The sequence below is a fragment of the Loxodonta africana genome, chromosome 25 (assembly GCF_030014295.1).
Source record: "Loxodonta africana isolate mLoxAfr1 chromosome 25, mLoxAfr1.hap2, whole genome shotgun sequence".
Taxonomy (NCBI): domain Eukaryota; kingdom Metazoa; phylum Chordata; class Mammalia; order Proboscidea; family Elephantidae; genus Loxodonta; species Loxodonta africana.
In genome coordinates, this window is record NC_087366.1 from 15814482 (window position 1) to 15834670 (window position 20189).

Here is a 20189-nt window from a genome sequence, read left to right on the forward strand (position 1 = left end):
TTCATTCTTTTCTTCATTGTAAGTGGTCGGTTGTTCCTTTGCCCATCAACCTAAGGGCAGTTGTACCACACTTTGGATAGAGTCTGCCCAGAACGAGTAGTAATTGCTCTCGCTGTTCTGCTAGGCACATCAATGTTGTAGTATTGATCTAAATAAAAGAGAAATCATTTTTTAATTTAAAAAAAGAAAAACCACTTAACTTTAACAAAAATCATATGTGTTGGTTATTATACTCAAAAACAGTGCTTATTGTTTTAATATCAGAAATAATTTCATTAATTCGAACTTTCTGACAAAAAGAAAAACAGCTGCCTTGATGAATTTACTTTTCAACATCTTCCAGTAATATTAAACTCAAGCCTCCTTTTTCAAAGTAAGCATTTGAGAATAACCCAATTATTTTTTAAAATAATAATTACACTTAGGTTATCCTTTTTAATTAATATTATTTCCGATGTCATTTAGCATTAAGCAGAATAACGTAGATTTCTGGGCTTTTTTTTTCCTAAAAAAAAAAAAAAAAAAAATGTATTCCCCAAAAATAAACCGTCTCTTGTTCAGAGCAGTTAGAGTGTTTTAGCTTAACTTCTCACCTTTGGTAACCACTTGGTGTTTTTGCTTTGACTACTTTCATATTTCAGAAGGTAGATCACATCCTTGAGAAGCTAGTTAGATTTTACTTACCTTTAGAAAAGGTGTAGTAATCGTAGCCGTCAGGTTTTCTGATGTTGGGCAGTGATATAGCTGAGGTAACCACAGCTGGGAGTCCTCTCCACAGTGTACTCACTGGAACTTCATTGTGGAGAAAATCTGTGGATGACATTTTTAATTGAAGGTTTCAGACTAAAAGGCAATATACTGTATTGGAAAGAGCACCTTCTAGAGTCAGACAGACATAGGTCTTAATCTTATTTGGTCACTTGGTAGCTCTGTTACCTTGGGTGTGTTATCTAACTTTGATGCCTCAGTTTTTGCCCTCTCTGACACGGCCATAATATCTCTCTCTTACGACTGTTTGAGGGCTACAGACTTGTATTAATGCTTCTGGCGAGAGGTATTTGATAAATTCTATTTTAATTAACAAACCTGAATAGACTACATTCCTCACCCACAAAGAAAGTTTTGATCTTTGGTCATTAAGAGAGGCAAATTGATGTGTTTTGCTTCAATAAGCTTACATTATTAGGACTACCTGGTCAGTATTTGTATCTAATAAACTCTATTGTGTAAGAAACGATATGACATTTACTTCACATGTAAAAATTTTTAATACAATAAGAAAATTACCTTTGTCTTGATAAGTGACTCTCACGGGAGAGTAGTGAATTCTGATGGTATGTGTTTGAGAAGGTCCTATAGCTCGCTCAAAGCGACGTCGCCTGATCTGTATCATTTCTCTGTATACTGGATAATTGATAGCAGGCCTTCTTCCAGTGCACTTTTGGACGGGCTCCTGTTTGTATGTATACTGCTGAACGCTGCCACCTATTATGTAGTAGAAAATCACATATAATATGAACATTAATTTTAATCTTAAAAAGGGTGAAAATGAGCTACTAGGTGGAGAAAGAGGTAGTTTTTTTCATGTTTTTTCATAAAATGTTCAGCTGTTATTACTGGTTATTAGTCAAGGGTATTATAAAAATGATTACTAAATCCTAAAATACTTGTTGAAAGAGTAGATCCAAGTTACTGCATAGTTATATGTTTAACTTTATTTGTTTGAAAGTAAATGATGACATTCTTTTATCAATGACCTGAAAGACTCAAATGAATTATGGTTTGCATATCAAGAGATCTAAATACTACTTACTGCCCTCAATTTTTATTTTTTCAGTAAAAATATTTGATGCAGCCATCAAAGATATCTTTTGTCAGTAAACCCAGTAATAGATGAAAATGTTGAATAAAAATTCCCTGGCAAATCAGTTCTTTAAAAGGTTTGTAATTTTGTCCATTATATAACACGTACCTCTCTTGAAAAAATACACAGATTCAGGCCTGTTTTTGTATCTGGCTATCGAGAGAGCTGCCACTATTTTTCCATTTAGTCCTCCAAATCCTTTCACAATTTGTTTGGGATACCCTGCATCTTTAATATCGTTGGTGAAACGCCAGTACTGAGAATCCTGGTAATTTAAAAGAAAAGATGATGTTAACGTAATTTATGAAAAAATGGCTTGGAACGTGTTCCTAGATTTAAGTGTAAGGTGAGAGTTTTACCTTGGCTAATTTTTTTTTTTAATGTTTTAATAAGTTACTAATGTTACCAAATATTTTCCTGACGTGAACTTTTTATTAAATTTTGATGATAGCTTATTAAAATATGGGGACATTTCTAAAGTGGAAGTTAAGCTGATTTAGGTGGTCATAGTCACTGTGAGTCGGAATCGACTGGACAGCAATGGGTTTTTTTTTTAATAAGCAGTGTATTAACTATTTGCTGGTTTCCTTCACAAGGATGATTTTCTTACCTTAAAGAAGAAAGTTTTTCCTTCACAGTTGCACCTAGTAAAAACGGTATCAATGGGGGAGGGAATACCCCAAACTTCAGTAATTCTACGAGGTGGAGAGGGTGGCCTGAATGGACTTAGCATCCAGAAATAATGACCTAAAATTTAAAAAAGTAGATCAGCCTACAAACTGAAAATTAAACCTACCTTAAAGAAACCGAAATGAAATTTTTCAAATGGCTTACTATACAGGTTAAATGTGTTAACAAGGATTAACTGGAAGGGTGAGTTGGTACATTGAGTACTAGAACAGAAGTTAGGATTTGAACATTTCTGAGAGTAGGTAGTTCTCATCTGAAATGTAACATAGTCTTAGAAATATTTTAGTTTTCTAGTTTCTCTAGAAAGAGCTTCCAGCTTTGTGACCAATGGAAAGTCACTTATCTCTCAGGATCTCAAAGTCTTTATCTTTCAGAATTAAATCTCTTCTGGTGTGAGTATGATTTGTTTCTTTTTAGATTTAATGACTACTTACATTTGAAGAAGACTGGACTAGCAAATAGTACAGCAGAGCGTTAGGAAACAGGAAATAATGTTATTCTGGTACTCTCCTGTGGAGAGTGTTTAACACTTGAATACATCACAAGGTGTTATTTTCAAGTAAAATAGGAAATACAAATCTTGATGTCATTTCATATGATATGAAATAAAAATTTGAAATACATTTTACTTCCCTAATGGAAGGAAAATCCTTAGTTCAAGCTCTTTGTTTTGCTTCTCTTTAATATGTCCAATTGTGTGAGTCCAATATTTTGGTTATTACTCTCAGGTCCTCATAATATTGTGTGAGATAAATTCGTCAGTCAGGTTTCTCTACAGGTAGCTTTGGTTCTCATAAATACCAAGAAGAAAATGATGGGAAGAAGAATGCAGACATAGCTCACCTCGAAATGCAACTAATGTCCCATTGCGCAAAGTCGTCAGTCCATCTACTGGTATACCATTGCATAAATTAGTTTCATCTAAATCAAATAATTAACAATGTATTAGGCCGATATAAAACATAATGAGAAACATTTTTTTCAAATCCCCTGGCTTCCATTTCCTCTATGTTTACATTGTCCTAAAATCTTGAAGGGCTTAGTTTGAGGTGAATGAATTTCAGAGGTGAAAGAGGAGTGATATATTTCAGTATTCTGTTTTAAAGGTGGTACTACACAGAAAGTAGTATATAAAAATAAATTCATTATGAATTAGAATGAGCCAGGTTACCTTAATCTTCAGATAGACATTTATTGGATGTTTTAATGCAATGGGAAATTCATTTTTTTTTTTTTTTTTTTTTTTTCTCGGTTCTGGTTGCCCTTTGGACTTGGTTTGGAAAAAAAAAATACTGCAAATTTTTGCTTTGCATTGTACTTTTTTAAGGATAAACTCAGCCTTTTTTTTTTTTTTGACATTTTGTGTGCCATCTCTGCTTCTTACAGACACATACGCTAAATTCCTAATGCTAAGTCATTAACTGGTTATTACTAAATTTCCAAAGACAAGCTAAGCTTACTGTGATTACCCTCTGTTTACCTACAGAGAAGTTATAGAACTTCACAAACAAGTCCAGGGTTCTAGATCATGTATACACTCAGTGGAATGATACTTAGGGCATGTTGGCTCAGATAAATGTAAGTTAACATTTAAAAAAAAAAAAAAAAAAACTTCCCGTTGAGTTGATTTCCATGTCAAGACAACCCCATGTGTTACAGAGTAGAACTGCTCCATAGGGTTTTCCTGGCTGTAATCTAAAGGAAGCAGATTCCCAGGCCTTTCTTCTGTACCAGTGCTAGGTGGATTCAAATTGGCAATCTTTAGGTTAGCCAGATGCAAGCCATTTGTGCTACCCAGGGGCAAGTTAACATTACCAGCTTTAAGAACGAATGTAACTGACGATTACCTGAAAACATGAGGTTGACGCTAATGCCTTGATGGGGTCTCACTAAGGAATCAATGCCTGAAATAACCGTAGGTCTTAACACCGGGGGCCTGAGAATCATGTGAGGTTTTTCTCCTTCAGCAGCACCTATGTCTTCATTCTTTGGATTTGTCCAAATTATTTCTGTGTTTGGAGCTTTGTTAGGGCTGGTGGTGGCTTCAGAGGTAGGGCTCAATTCAGGCATTGTGGTAGTCATCTTTGAAGGAGTTGGTCTAATCTTTGGTTTTCTCACTTTAGGTGTTGTCTTTGGCTTTTTGGTAGAAGTTGGCTTTTTGGGTGCTTTGGTTGGCTTTTGAGGTTTAGGAGTTGTAACTTCAGAATTAGTAGCTGTATCTTTTGGTATAGCTGTTGTTTCTTCAGGTTTCTTAATCTCAGTCGTAGTCATTGCCTTTTTTGTTGTAGTAGTTATTTGGGGTGTAGTTGTTGCTTTAAGAGTTGTTTTGGCTAATGTAGTATCTTCAGTTGTGATAGTTGTTCCTTGCATGGTTGTACTTGTTATTTTAGATTCAGTAGTCTTTTCTTCTGTTGTAGTTGTGGTTTTTTTTGTTGTCATCTTAGGTGCAGCAGTTGTAATTTCAGGTGCTGTAGTCATTTCAGGTTTGGCCACTTCAGGAGCCTTGGTTATAGGTACAGCAAGTTCCTTGGGACTGTCTTCAGTAGACTTTGATGTGGGTTCTGCAGGTAACTCAGGAGTTGGTTTAGCAGGAATCGTGGGGGTGGAGGGAGGCTCCATGGTGATAGTTAAAGTAGAGGACTCTGAGGTGGTTGGAGCAGGTGTCTCAGGAGTAGCTGGAGTGGGCTCCTCAGGGATAGTAGGAGTCAGATCCTTGGGGATGGTGGAAGCAGGCTCCTCAGGGATGGTTGGAGCGGGCTCCTTAGCCGAGGTGGTTGCTGGATTCTCAGGGGTGGTGGTCACTGGCTCCTTGGGGATAGTGGGAGTGGGCGTCATGGGGTTGGTGGGTGAGAGCTCCATGGGGGTGGTGAGAGCTGGCTCCTTGGGGGTGGTGGGAACTGGCTCCTTGGGGGTGGTGGGAGCTGGTTCTTTGGGGGTGGTGGGAGCTGGCTCCTTGGGGGTGGTGGGAACTGGCTCCTTGGGGGTGATGGGAGCTGGTTCCTTAGGGGTGGTGGGAGCTGGCTTCTTGGGGGTGGTGGGTGCAGGCTTCTTGGGGGTGGTGGGCCCAGGCTCCTTGGTGGTGGTAGTTGTGGGCTTTTTGGTGGTGGTGGTCACGGGCTCCTTGGGGGTAGTGGGAGCTGGTTCCTTGGGAGTGGTGGTCACCGGCTCCTTGGGGGTAGTGGGAGCTGGTTCCTTAGGAGTGGTAGTGACAGGCTCCTTGGTGGTGGTGGTTGTGGGCTCCTTGGTGGTGGTGGTCACGGGCTCCTTGGTGGGGGAGGTCACGGGCTCCTTGGGGGTAGTGGGAGCTAGTTCCTTGGGAGTGGTGGTCACCGGCTCCTTGGGGGTAGTGGGAGCTGGTTCCTTGGGAGTGGTAGTCACAGGCTCCTTGGTGGTGGTAGTTGTGGGCTTTTTGGTGGTGGTGGTGACGGGCTCCTTGGGGGTAGTGGGAGCTGGTTCCTTGGGAGTGGTGGTCACGGGCTCCTTGGGGGTAGTGGGAGCTGGTTCCTTGGGAGTGGTGGTCACGGGCTCCTTGGTGGTGGTGGTGACGGGCTCCTTGGGGGTAGTGGGAGCTGGTTCCTTGGGAGTGGTGGCCACGGGCTCCTTGGGGGTAGTGGGAGCTGGTTCCTTGGGAGTGGTAGTCACAGGCTCCTTGGTGATGGTGGTTGTGGGCTCTTTGGTGGTGGTGGTGACAGGCTCCTTGGGGGTAGTGGGAGCTGGTTCCTTGGGAGTGGTAGTCACAGGCTCCTTGGTGCTGGTGGCTGTGGGCTCTTTGGTGGTGGTGGTCACGGGCTCCTTGGGGGTAGTGGGAGCTGGTTCCTTGGGAGTGGTGGTCACGGGCTCCTTGGTGGTGGTGGTGACTGGCTCCTTGGGGGTAGTGGGAGCTGGTTCCTTGGGAGTGGTGGCCACGGGCTCCTTGGGGGTAGTGGGAGCTGGTTCCTTGGGAGTGGTGATCACGGGCTCCTTGGTGGTGGTGGTCACAGCCTCCTTGGGGGTAGTGGGAGCTGGTTCCTTGGGAGTGGTGATCACGGGCTCCTTGGTGGTGGTGGTCACCGGCTCCTTGGGGGTAGTGGGAGCTGGTTCCTTGGGAGTGGTGATCATAGGCTCCTTGGTGCTGGTGGCTGTGGGCTCTTTGGTGGTGGTGGTCGCAGGCTCCTTGGGAGTGGTGGTCACAGGCTTCTTGGGGGTAGTGGGAGCTGATTCCTTAGGGGTGGTAGGAGCTGGTTCCTTGGTAGTGGTGGTCGTGGGCTCCTTGGTGGTGGTGGTCACGGGTTCCTTGGGGGTAGTGGGAGCTGGCTCCTTGGGGGTGGTGGGTACAGATTCCTTGGGGATGGTGAGAACTGACTCCTTGGTGGTTGTGGGTGTGGGCTCCTTTGTGGTGGTGAGAGAAGGGGCTTTGGTTGTAGTTTCACCTTTGGGTGTAGGTTTAGCAGGCACTTCAGATGTGGGAGCAGATGTTTTCTCTGTACTTTGTATCTCTTTAGCTGAAGTAGTCTCTTCTGTGCTAGTCAAAATCTGTTTATTTGTTGTACCAGTCTTTTCAGTTTCTGCTGTTGTCTCTTTACTGGCTGTTGAAGGTGTCTCTTTGGATGTAACCTTAACAGCACTTGTATTAGGATTAGGTAGAAGACTGGGTTTAGGATTTATTGGTTTTGCTGATGTGATCTTGGGAGGTGTAGTAACTTTATTGCTCTGGGTGGTAGAAATGTAGGTAGTTGGAGCGAGCTTGAAATCACTATCCAGTCCACTTCCAGCTTCCTCTACAACTGGTAGTTCTGGGGCAGGTCTCTTTTTAGGAGTTTTTTTCTTCTTGTTATTTTTTACTAGAGAAAAAAACACATCTTGTCATTGTTTTTTGTCTTTAATGTGACAGAAAGATCTCATCGTTGACTAGCTGTGTATCTCTAGACAAATCACTAAAAAAAAAAAAAAATCACTACCCCCTAGTAAAAAATGTTCATTAATTTATTGTAAAATGATAAAATACTAAACCTATCTTATTGGGCTATTTTAGGAAATAAATGAGATAAGGATGAAAAGCCCAAGTAAAACCCTACATGCTTAATATAAATTTCTCTATGTTAATGCTCTTTGCTGTTTTTACCCCTCCTCTTATTCTTCATTACCCAGTGTCACTTCTTTCCTCCTGGAAACCTAGATCCAATTATCTCTGAGTTTCCCTGCACCAGTTGATTCTGAAGCCTCTTCAACTACCCCATTGGAATCTGCTTTGATCACCTTGGCCCTTGCCGAACCCTGTTACCGTACATGTGGCTATTAGCTGCTCTCTTCCCTCTACTCACCCCAGCATGGCACTTTCAGGGGAAGTAGAGAGAAGATTGGAATGCCATGACAGTAAAAAGACCCTACTTAACAGGATTTCCCATAGCAGCCATCCCATAAGTGAATTACAAAGCCTAAGGGGCATATCACTGAGGTAAATTCCATTCAGCAAACATGTATCACACTTTTATTGTGTGCAAGACTCTGAACAACTCAAAGGCTAATATCTGACTTCAGCTGGAAAGAACGCTTCAGAGGAAATTACAACCGCCCAGGAAATAGTGCTCTTCATAAGTCCAGCCTCATATTTCCTGGAAAAATAGAATATATTTTAGAATTTAAGGAAATAAGAGCAGAATGAAGGAAGTGTCTTTTGGGGAGGTTAATAGCCTACCCTGTAGTACGTCATCTAGAAAAAAATCAACCAGATATGACATGCAATTTATGAAGAAAGTAATAAAGAGGATCTGTAAAATGTCGATAAAAATAGTGCATAGGGGCTTATGAGAAATGAATTCATATTTTTAAAACACCTCATGCAGTATGTAAGTGTTAAAAGAAAGCTGGGGGAGGAAAAATGAAAAAACAAGGAAGATGTAGGAGGAAGAAGAAGAAAGAACAATATCATATAAAGAGGGATTGTAAAAGAATATAATTATCATCTCCGGTGCTATCCTAAGGTTCTATAGTCGCTTCAACAGTATCTTCTTATCCTTTGCTCCTAAGAGTGGTTTTTAGTTGCTTGGCATGAATTTCCTGTAGGAAGTAGTCATTAGATTATCTTCTAAAGTAATTTTATGGAGTTATATGCCACCCCCAAATATTGAAATACACTCAAATCGTTCTACCAACACACGTTACTTTTAAATAATTATTGTTAACATGGCATTGATATAGTCTTCAATCTTTATCAATGCTCAAACCTTTGGGTTTCTTCTTTAATTCTGAATTAGCAGCTGAATTTTGGGAAGACTTGATTTTCCGAGTACTTGAAGAGGAGGAGGAGGAGGACTCTTGATTTTCAGAAACATAATGTTCTATAAATCAAATGAAAAGGTTGATCACACAGACTGTGATTTAGAACAAAAAAGAACTGCCAATCCAAATACAACAAGAATTTCTGGTTACTGATCTACATAGTGCTCTGCTACTATGTCATCAGTAATATGATCAACTGCCTGTTAAATTCAGTTGTCAGATAAAGCAAGACACCTGAGTGTTTACAGAGACTAGCAGAATTAATTTCTGCTACCCATATCTGTCAAAAATTTCTCACAGAATCTAGTTCGCAGTGAAAATCATGGACTTCCCTTTTTTTTTAGATGACATTTGTCTCTTCTGATAATTTTAGCGTAGACCCACGCTGGGTTCAGTAAATAAAGGAAGAGTGTAAATTCATAAGGGTTTATGCTTTAGCTTAAATTTTGATTTGAAGCATATAAAGCATTCTTTAAAAAGAAAAAAGGCAAACAAAAAATGGAATGCGCCTTTCATGACTTGCAAGTTTACCCTGTTCTCTGAGAACAATCTCATAAAAGTAATGAACCTACACGCGATTTCGTCTAAAAAGTCCACCTTTTGATACATCTGTCATCTTCCTACCTTCTGTTATTTTCTGTGATTCTATAACTTTCTCAGTCTTGTTTGGTGATTTAGGTGAACGTTTGGTGGCTGATCTGATGTTGAGAGATGCTGCTGGAACTGGAGGTGTGGTCTTTGAAGACGGTGGTGAGGTGGGGTTATGCGCTGAAGCCAAGCAAGACAGGTGGGTTAGCACCTTGTTTATTATATTCATCAGCAAGTCTAACTGTGAAAGGCACAGAGGCATCTGGATTCAAGAGTAGATGCTGGTGAACACCAGTGCAGGTGGGCTCTAGTCCAACACTTAAAACTCCAGACCAATTAATTCTAAGGATTTGTTGCTATAAAATACCATTTCTCAAATGATTGTAAATTATGACAGGGAGCAATGGCTCAAGAGTCAGAAGACCTAAATTCCAATCTCAGGCCTTTGAGGCTTTTCCCATTGTGACCTCAGTCAAATGGGCTAACCCTTCTTGAACTTGGTTTACTTGTGTGCAAAATGAAATGTTTATCCTAGATGATTTCTAAAGGTGTTAGACAGCCTAAACGATAATTCACTCTACAAGCTCAATCCCTTGTGCCATCCTTCTGTGATTATAAAAATAATATTGCATGTGAATGGCAGGATAGTCATGCTGCTAAGAAGAAGAATATAATAATTACATTTTCCTGTTTTCATATTATATAAATCAAATGATACCAACTGCCTTTTATATTTTTTTAATTACAAAAATTCTACATGAATATTTACCCATGTGAAAATTTTACACCTTCACTTTTCCTCAAAATGTGTTTCTCATCTCAAAGAAACAGCTGATAATGGTTTGCTGTATATCTTTTTAAATATTTTTCTCTTCTGCCACATTTTTCATGTCTAGAAGAAAAGACCTAGGGCATTTTTTGATAATTAGAAACCAGAAGAAAAAGAGAAGGACTTCTGGAAGATTAAAGAAAAAAAGAGAGAACAATCATTACTCTCTGGGTAGAGGAGAGCTGTGGCAAGTCCTGCTGCTTCACCAAACATCTCCTCAGATCTCTACTGCTGTGTTCTCCATGAAGTGACAACTATACCTCTCCCTCCTCCCCACACCCAACAAAAACGCCAAGTACCTTAGTTTGAGGAAGAGTTCCTCTATGTACTAGCTAGTGATCTGGGGCAAAACAATTAACCTCTTGGGCTAAGTTTCCTCACTCACATTATGAAGAGACTGAGCTGTTTGGTTCCTTCAACTGTTGACATGTTATAATTTTGAGTTGTATAGAGATGCCTACCAGCATTATCTGTCACAACACTGAAACAACTAAGTGGTAAGTCTCAAAATAGTTTGTTTTCTTATTTTTCAAAAGAAAGAATTTGAAGCTCTGGGCAGTTGCTTTATTTTCAGTTGGGACCAGAATATCTCTGTGAATTCTGTAAATGAAGTTGCCTGGCATTGCCTTCATCTAGTTTGTTTTTTTTTTAATTGACTTCTATTTCTGTTTCAGGCATCTGACACAACGCTTGGTAGCATGAAGCGTTGTCCCTATTAAGATGCTCTCTCAAAGCTTCAGCACTCTCTAACCATTTTCGCTCCCCACTCACCCACCCTGCCTAAAATAAATTTTAATTTTTTGCCTCAGAGCCAAATACATTATCGGGGTAATAAGTAAATATGTTATCACTCATCTTGGGTCCCTCCGAAGGCTACGGGACCTTAGAGCTCTGAGGTTTTGATTACAAGGGTGTTGTCTACTTTTTTTTTTTTTTTTTTGGAATGCTTTCCAATAATAACATTCAACAGTTAAGAAACATTCCTCAAATATGCTGATTAACAGTTTTCCACCATATCTTTCCCCACCGTCCTGAAGAAGCAGGAGGCATGGACTTGTTTAAACAAAATGATAAGGTTATGTGAGCAATGCTTATTTTTTCACTTTTGCCTCCACAAATATTTTTACTTTAATAAAGCGGGGCTTGACTTTAAAAAAAAAAAAAAATCGACGTGTCATTTAAGTATGTTTTTAGAATGTTTTTTGTGAAGTCTGGAGGGTTTTGTTATATACTAAATAGGTTAAGTGTTTGGCTGCTAACCAAAAGGTTGGCAGTTCAAATCCACCAGCTTCTCCTTGGAAACCCTATGGGGCAGTTCTACTCCATCCTGTAGAGTCGCTATGAGTTGGGATCGATTTGATGGCAACAAGTTTGGTCTATAGCCAGAGAAGAGGAATTTAAAATGGGAATATCCCTTTTATTGACTATAGCACACAACAAGGAACGCTGGTTATGCAGGGGTTAATTGCTGGGCTGCGAACCAAAAGATCAGCAGTTCAGAAAGCCGCTGTGTGGGAAAAAGATGTAGCCTTCTGCTTCCATAAAGATTACTGTCTTGGAAAGCCTATGGGGCAGTTCTACTCTATCCTATAGGGTCGCTATGAGTCGGAAATGACTCAACGACGGTGAGATTACACACAATCATTTGTACAGAGACTACTGGAGGAACTTTAGAGATAGGAAATAAAGTAACAACAGAAAGTTAGCAACTTCTTAATAGTTTTGCCTGTAAATTCGGTGGCTTAAACTGATTCATAAATTTACTTGCTCCAAGAAGCTGAGCGTCGACAGGGGCCTATCTATGGAAAATAGCACCCAGTACAAGTAGCTTTAAATTGCTGAACGATCTCTCACTGTTGACCATGGAAACTGAGATGGCTAATAGACAAAACTGCTCAGTAGCATCCCCCGTCAAGGAGTGCCCAGGGAATGCGCCCTATCTGTCATACCTTAATTACACCTCGGGCACCATGTCAGTACTGTCCTTAATATGTGTTCAAATGTGAAGACCAAAAAGCACAGATAGCTCAAACGACAGTTGATTTTTGTGTAGTCAGCACCGTTAGGGTAAGACAAGACATCATCAAGTGGGTTGGTTACTACTGGCTTAACCTGAAATTGAACCAAATCGGAAGAATAAATCATGTACGTGCAGCCCGTGCCCTCTGTGCTCCTCCATCTGGGGACCTCCAGTGCTCCTGGAGCCTGGCTGGACAGGAACTGCTGTTGGAAGAGGTTCTCCTTCTTTCATTTATCTTCAAAAACAAAATTATTATGGAGCAGCTTAAACATTAGTAAAATCAAGGCCTTAGATGGACTGCAGGTTAGACTATCCATGAAGCTGAGGAAGGTGAACAGATCTGAGTGTACCAAGAGGCATCGATTGATACTATGATGCTTACCTTTTTCACAGAAACTGTTATAATCAGGGCAGCACTTGCCAAACTTCTTACATTCTGAGTCACAGTCACATTCTCTCCCTCGCCTGAAGGACTCGAAGCAGCGGCCTTTACAGGAGAGCTCTACCCAGAGCAAGACAAAACATGGATTATTGATGAGGCAGCATAGCCCATGACTGGTACCTTTTGGTACCAATCTCCCACCTTGTAGCTGACTAGTGATCCAAAAGTGTATGTCTAAGTCTTTTATTTGGAATTTAAAGTACACTGTCCAGTAAAAAATGGATGGTGCACCAAGTGGAGACAGTCCAAGTCAAAAAGCAATATGGTGACTTAGGGAAAATTTCTTGCCCTTTAAAGCTCCAGGGGACAGGCAATTCTTTCTGAGATATTTATGAGTATGGACAATGGAAAATTAAGAGGTGCCTCAATAGTGAAGTATCCTTCGTATGAAATCCCTCCATTGTCTCCTCCTTTGTAATAGATTAATTGAATATTCAGATTCTAGAACGATATATTCCAACCAGCTGGCTTAACATAAATGGGTCACTGTTCAGGGTTGAAAATCCTTTATAATGCAGGGATCTTTATTACAACAAACTTGGCAAGGAGTTTGAAATTTTTCAGCCTAATATCAAAGCATAAATATATACAAGAGGCCTGTTCATTAAAAAAAAAAAAAAGCCTTGCTTAGAGATATAGTGACTTATACAGCCTTGTTTGAAATAATTACCTTGCACATGTGTATTGTAGGACAACATGTTTTTATTGGCTTCGCATGCAAATTCTAAAGCAAATACAACTTTTAAGAATTTTAATTATAATTTTCACACGTTGAATATGAACTCTTTCTATGTTCATGACAAAATGGCTCCAAATGTGTTCAACTGAAAGAGTACCCGTAATTTAAAATTCAGACCCTTTGGGTTTTAACTGAAACTCATCCAAATATTAAACTCTAATGCTTCTTAGGTGTCTTTTTTAGGTAAATTAGAAACATGTTAATATCGAAAACTCAAAATTATATCTGTGGATTCTTTTGCTATTAAACAAAACAATTGAAGGGCCCCACCACTAAACAATTACAACCCTGATTGTTACTCTTTGCTCTTTACCGGATGGGGCCTGATAGTGTCTTTATGAGTCGTAATTGACTCAATGGAAGTGGGTTTGGTTTGGTTTGGGTTTGGGAGGAGCCGTGGTGGTGCAGTGGTTAAGCATTCAGCTGCTAACCAAAAGGTTGACAGGTCGATGAATCCTAAGTCACAGTATTTAAGGCTCTGTTTGAAACAGGGCATCCCTGGGTGGCACAGTTAACCTGCTCAGCAGGTAACCAAAAGCTTGGAGGTTTAAGCCTACCAAGAGGCACCTCAGGAGAAAGGCCTGGCGATCTCCTTCTGAAAAATCGCCATTGAAAACCCTAGGGAGCACAATTCTACTCTGATACACACGCCATTGCCGTGAGTCAGAGTCAATTCAACAGGTTATACTGCTACTGGTTTAAAATAGGACCTTTTTCTTGGAGATAACCAATAAACTTTTTCAAGTAACAGATTTCCAGGCCCCCCTCCCTCCCTCCCAGTAACCACAAGCTTTGACACCATCCTTAGGCACAGCACACTGCAACATTTATGCAGATAGAAGGAAAAACACTTAAGCAAAAGAAATGAAGTGGTGTGAACACAACACTGCCAGCCGGTACAAGGGAAGCCTTGCAGGTTGGTGTGGCTTGACAGAGAAGACGCCAGCTCTCAGGACTTACCCACAGTGCAGACTTTCTTGAAGTCAGGGCAGCACTCCATGTAGTATTGGCAGTTATAATCACAGTTGCAGGCAGCATCTCTAGAATACCCTTCCCCACATCTCCCTGCACAGCTTGATAAATCTAAAATTATACAATACTAACTTAAACATGGACAAATCACTTTGCAGAAAGAATACTATCTAATGAGAAAGACAAAACCGCTTGGTGAGGGAGAATTTTATTGATTGGAAAAGCTGTAGGCCCAGCTGATGTCTCTAGCTGATCTTTTACGTGGCCTTGATCATTCTCTTTATTTGTCACCAGACTGAGAAGATAAATGCACACGTAAAAATCAAGCAAGGTAATGGCTTTGCATAAAGAGGGTGATCGTCCTGGGGGAGGAGGGAGTAATGGCAGTTACAGCTACTACTGATGCTGCCACTAAGGTGATTACTACGTTGTTGCCATTTATCGAGCATCTCTGTGCTGAGCACTGCATCATACGTTATCTCTAGTGCTTAAAAAAATGTTTCCAGGGGGGTATTACTAGCCCCTTGTAGAGATAAGAAAGCTGAAACTCAGAAATTTAAGTGACTTACTCAAGGGCATACAACTAGTACACAGTTCTGGCTTATAGGTATTATAGGTTAATTAATACCTATTAATTACTTATACTGACTCCTTCTACTCTCAAAAATATTCTGATTTTGATGATGAATTACATGGTCATCCTGAGTGAACAGCCCAACGTTTGAACTCTGGTAAATCTTATTCCAAAATCCCACCCAATCACATTGTCTCTCATGCCTGCTGATGAGTTTAAAGCAGGCTGGTTGTGCCGGCACAGACTGTACTAGGGTTCTTCGTCCTTTTATCTGCAGGGACAACTGGGTTCTTTAGATTTGGGGGAAGGTAGATGCTTACAACCACTGTTGAAGTGAGGACGAAATCAATATCCTCTGAAATCTCATCTGAACACGAATATGAAGGTGATGAATAGATTTATGCTGGGCAACAAACCAAGTACAGCAGCATCATTGCCAAACATTTCAAAAATTTTTTGGAAAATAGCACCTTAAAACCCTCCCTGAGAGATAAGCATGGGGCTGTAACAATAGAGGCCATCAATGGAACAGACTGGAAGGTACAATGTTCTAAATCCATACAGAGACGTTGAAATACACTGAAAAAGTCTCAAAACAATGAGTCCAGAAAAGTTAAAGTCTTAATATGCAAATAAAACAATGAAGATTAGGACAACTTTCAAGAACTTTTTGCATACATACGTACAGAAATGCATATATAGTGTATGTATATAAATACATATATTATATATATAATGAGAAAAAGAGAATGAGAAGAGGTTGAGGAGAAAGCAGGAGAAGCAGACGAGACAAAATCAAAAGACTTTTACAGGTGGCCAATTTCTGAAACAGGAAATCAATTAACTTTCCAGGAAAAGGTTTATTTTCATAAATCAAACGTCTGTCCTACTTTTATGTCTATTAATTGTAGCCATTAATTTCAATTTCATTTATTTAAAGGAAAGTAAAATTGCTTTAGTGGAAAAAGTAATTAAGAAATGTACCCAGTGTGTGAGACTTGTGATACTATTTTGTGAGAGAAGGGTCTGAAGATACCGGATTCGTCATCATACCTTCCTAAATATGTAATATACTTTCATGCTTTTATACATCTGTTCTTATCTAAGCAGTTCTGGAACTCTTATCTTTCATCCTCAGGATTTTAGTTATTTTACTGGAAAGATCTGCTTTAGCAATTTCACCAAAACAATCATGTGTTTGGATTTTTCTTCCCTCGGATTTTGCTTATCAAGTGAACAGAAAGAAAAGAAAAAATCCAGAACTTAACATTACTGCACTAATCAACCTCGATCCCGTGCTACAAACTCTTGTCAGTGTGTTTACGTTGAATGTTGTCTGAAATGTGAATAACAAGAACAGTTCATCCGGATCTGACTCTCGGAAGAGTGTGGACAGTTCAATGTTGTAACACAAACGGCATTCACAACTGTGTAAGTCTACATCTGTGTAAGTCCTTATAAGAAAGAGAGAATACTTTCAAGATTAATAAAATACCATTTGAAATCCAGTAAATGTTTATTACGACATGATACCATGTCCATATTGGTTGCTTGAAAAATCACGTATTTGATGTGAAAGACTAGTTAAATTTCTTTTTCAACGTGTAGGCAAAAATTATATGCTATTTAAATATTTTTATTTTCAGTTATTTTGATGGTATTGGATACCTCTAGCATAGCTTTATCATGTATATCATGTAGGTGTCTGTATTTTTTTTTAAACTATCAAAAGAACCATAGGTAAAAATGAGTGCCCAAATTATTCTATACATAAAGCTCACTCTTCTTGAACGATTTCATAACCCAGGAGAAAAAAAAAATGAGAATCCCAAAATGCTTATACTTATGTGACATGTTTTACATGATTTTAAAAGTTATACTATTAAACTAGAAAAAATACACATTTTTAGAAATTCATTTCTTGTCATAAAAATTGGAACTGAATGATAACCAACAGTTGTTAAATAAAACTATTTTTGATGGTGTAGGTACCTTGAGAAGAAACTTGCTGAATCAAGAAAACAGAAAGTAGCAGCAGCAAGTAAATAGGAAGTATTTTCCACTTCATGGTTGCTTTCAGGTACTGTGCTTTTGCTGAAAATAAAAAGGAAGTTTTAAAAAACTCTTTAATCTCAGTGCTGGTACATGCCCTTGCTACATACAATATTTCGGTAACTTTTAAAATGCAATTTAATAATAAAACCATCCTATTCTTGAAACAACTTTTTAAAGTAATCAGTTTTAATTTTAAAATAAATATTTGATCATCAGATTTCATCATAGGCAGCATATATCATCAAGTCACCATCTCAGTCCTGTTACTGACCCTCTTAATACTTTAGAAATTCCCAAAATTGAAAATAGACTTATCTTAAACTCTATTCAAATTATAGCGTGTACTTACAGTGCAAAGGTTAAATCTCATCTTGGGGGAAAAAAACAGCTTCAGTAAAATTTAGTTTAACAAACAGTGTTATCATTCCAACTTTCCTTTAACTCATAAATTTATAAGAATCCAACAGGTGTATTGCATAACTGTGATTCTTTTCAAAGCTTTCTAACTACTATCCCTGTAAATCTTTTTCAAACATCTTTAATAAGGTATATCCCTGTTGAACCGAAAGCACATTTAATTCCATGAAGCAAGTTAACTTTGACACTTACCCGTCAAAGGAGTCAAAGGATAGATGAATCCCTCCAATGTCCTGGAAGTCTTATTTATCAGGGCAAACATATTGGGATGAACCAATTAGTTCAAAGGTTAGACAAAATCAACAGTGACAACCTATGAAATCAAACTTTCCTCATTTATTGGAAGAGGGCCCAGACGACTAGACTTAGGCAACATCTGGAAAACACTCCCATTAAGAAAAAATGACTATTGCAAAATAAATTTAGATTTATTGGTCAAAATGTACTTCTAATTTCTAAATGAAGTGGACAAATTGTTCTGAGATGGTAAATCACTCTGGCAGGTTTTGACCTGTGTATCGAAGCAGCAACTTTGAAACATCCAAGGGCTGGTATCCTTTTTTTCTTTCTCTCTTTCTCCCTCCCTTCCTCCCTCCCTCCTTCCCTTCTTTCTTTTTTTTTTCTTTCCTTCCTTCTTTTCCCTTTGTTCCCCAGTTAAATCTAGCGAAGGCTAATTTTGAAACTTGTCCAGTGTTAGTTTATAGTGTAAATCTTGTGAACTTATACCATTAAATCAAATGTACATTTCTGTAGATAATTGAGAGCACAGAAAACCTGCTCTCAATTCTCTACAGATGTATTATCCACATAGTGGATTTTCTAGCTTCCTTTACAATGGAAAAGCCTGTATCGGTATGTCTCTTAACCCTTTGGTTTAAGCCTAGCAGTATTTGGAGCATATCTTAGTTTTCCTTTCTTGCCACCGAGAAAATGTGAACCATTAATCTTGCAGAGTTCAGTCAGCTCAGCTTAAGACTTTACCCCAGTCTGATATGAAATGTTGCTGTTCAAGTTTTACCTACCGTTAAGGTCTCACTTAAATTCTAACACCTCTCCAAAATCTTCCAGGATCAATCCAAACCATGTGCAGAATTATAGATAACAAATGTACTACACTTTATTGAAATTATCTGTTCCGTGAATCCTCACTTCCCCTCAACAGACTGTGATTTCCCCAAGGACAACCATCACTGATGGCCTTGATTTTCCTGACAACATCTAGTCCAATGCTTCACAAAGGTTGTGTTTAACACATGCTTGTTGAACCAGTCAATTCTGCTATCTACTGTGCATTTGGTAGGCACTGCATTTAATTATCCCAAAGTGTCTTTGCGTTAAACATGATCATCCACGTTTTACAAATGAGAAAATGAAGACTCAAAGAATTTGTGACCCATTTCAGGATCCATAAGAAGAAAGGAGCCAGAGCCAGGTCCTTTCATTTTAAGTTCTACCAGGTGCCCACTATATTCAGCTGTCTTTTGATCAAAGCCATCACTTTAGTACTTAATCATAATAATAAATGTTACTCTTTCAAATGTACATGGGTTTATGAGATTGTGACCTTTTTAAGGACAGGGACTATAACATAAGTATCTCTTTTGTTCCCACAATGTTTCTAAACTAAACATGTAGTACCTAGAAGACAATTTAGAGGTTATTTTCTCAGCCATAAAAAAATTCCCTGTTCTCTGGGACCTATTTCCCCATCCAAAGGGGTATGCCCCTGTAAGCCATGTTTTGATATGTGCTCTTGTCCCATTAGACACAATTCGGAGGATTGAGAGTAGAAACCTGAACTGAACTGGGACAATATATTTCTCTCTCCAAGGAATTTGGAATTGCTATTCGGAGATTACAAAGACTCTCTGGCTGTGTAGATTTCTAACACGAAGAAGCAGCCAGAGTGCTTCTGAAGAAAGTGACATGACTGAGTACAGCAGCCCTGCAGAGAGAAGCAGAGTCAAGGCCAAGAGATTGCTGATAACTTTCTAGGTCTTTGTTTCTCTTTGTTCCTGAGACCAGGTGCCTTCTCACTCTGCACCTTTAAGGTAAACCTCCCCTTTGAGGCAGAAGCTGGCAAAAGATGCTTTCTGTTACTTACAATCACTAGTCACTACACATTAGTTGTACAAAAGATACTGTTGGAGGAATGTGAACCAAATTTGCTTAATTCTTAGCTTTACTGAGGTCAAGAGAGGGAAGCTAGAAGCATTGTAACTTTTCAACTCAGACCTTTACATTGTTACTTTATCATTGGTTTGAAATGTTGGGAATACCCAGAATATGAGAGACAAATATAAACACACAGTCTTAAATATAAATTTCTTTCTGATTATTGCCATTTGGAACAAGACGTGCTATCATTCTCCTTTGGGTAGAATTAATTATAATGATGGCAAATGACATTCTTAAATTAACTGAATAATGTACTTTGATATCGCTTGTTCTTAAGCCCAATTTTTAGACTTCAAAAACAAATAAACAAAACAAAACACACACACATCTACTATGACCAATGTAAGCTATAACTTTAAACATATTTGTTAGCATATTGTAATTGTTATCAAATATGTTTTCTTTGTATAATATAGCATGGAAGACAATGAGAAACTTTATTGTCAAACTCATTAGATTTAACTCGTAAATACCTGATATACCTAATTCTATTGGGTAATGGAGGAGCCCTTGTGGTGCAATGGTTAAAACGCTTGGCTGCTAACTGAAAGGCTGGCTGTTAA

General features: G+C 39.0%; 1 protein-coding gene across 1 annotated transcript; it reads right to left on the minus strand.

Annotated features, from left to right (window-relative positions):
* Positions 1 to 50: 50 nt before the first annotated feature.
* Positions 51 to 18167, minus strand: PRG4 (proteoglycan 4). The gene is made up of 12 exons (XM_064276505.1): positions 16969 to 18167; positions 14391 to 14513; positions 12632 to 12751; positions 9437 to 9580; positions 8758 to 8871; positions 4402 to 7374; positions 3398 to 3475; positions 2475 to 2611; positions 1973 to 2129; positions 1288 to 1485; positions 685 to 810; positions 51 to 148 (listed from the first exon to the last, which is right to left on the minus strand). The coding sequence occupies exons 1-12, from the start codon at positions 17264 to 17266 to the stop codon at positions 51 to 53; spliced, it is 4566 nt and encodes a 1521-aa protein (XP_064132575.1). The 5' UTR covers positions 17267 to 18167.
* Positions 18168 to 20189: the final 2022 nt, after the last annotated feature.

Bases quoted from the DNA above. Each gene is read 5' to 3' on its own strand.
- PRG4 (XM_064276505.1), bottom strand. From the start codon at position 17,266: ATGCTGCCTATGATGAAATCTGATGATCAAATATTTATTTTAAAATTA. The intron at 12,752-14,390 runs GTAAGTCCTGAG...TGCTCTGGGTAG, and splicing joins CAAGAAAGTCTGCACTGTGG to AGCTCTCCTGTAAAGGCCGC. The intron at 7,375-8,757 runs GTTTGAGCATTG...TTTTTTCTCTAG, and splicing joins ATTAAAGAAGAAACCCAAAG to TAAAAAATAACAAGAAGAAA.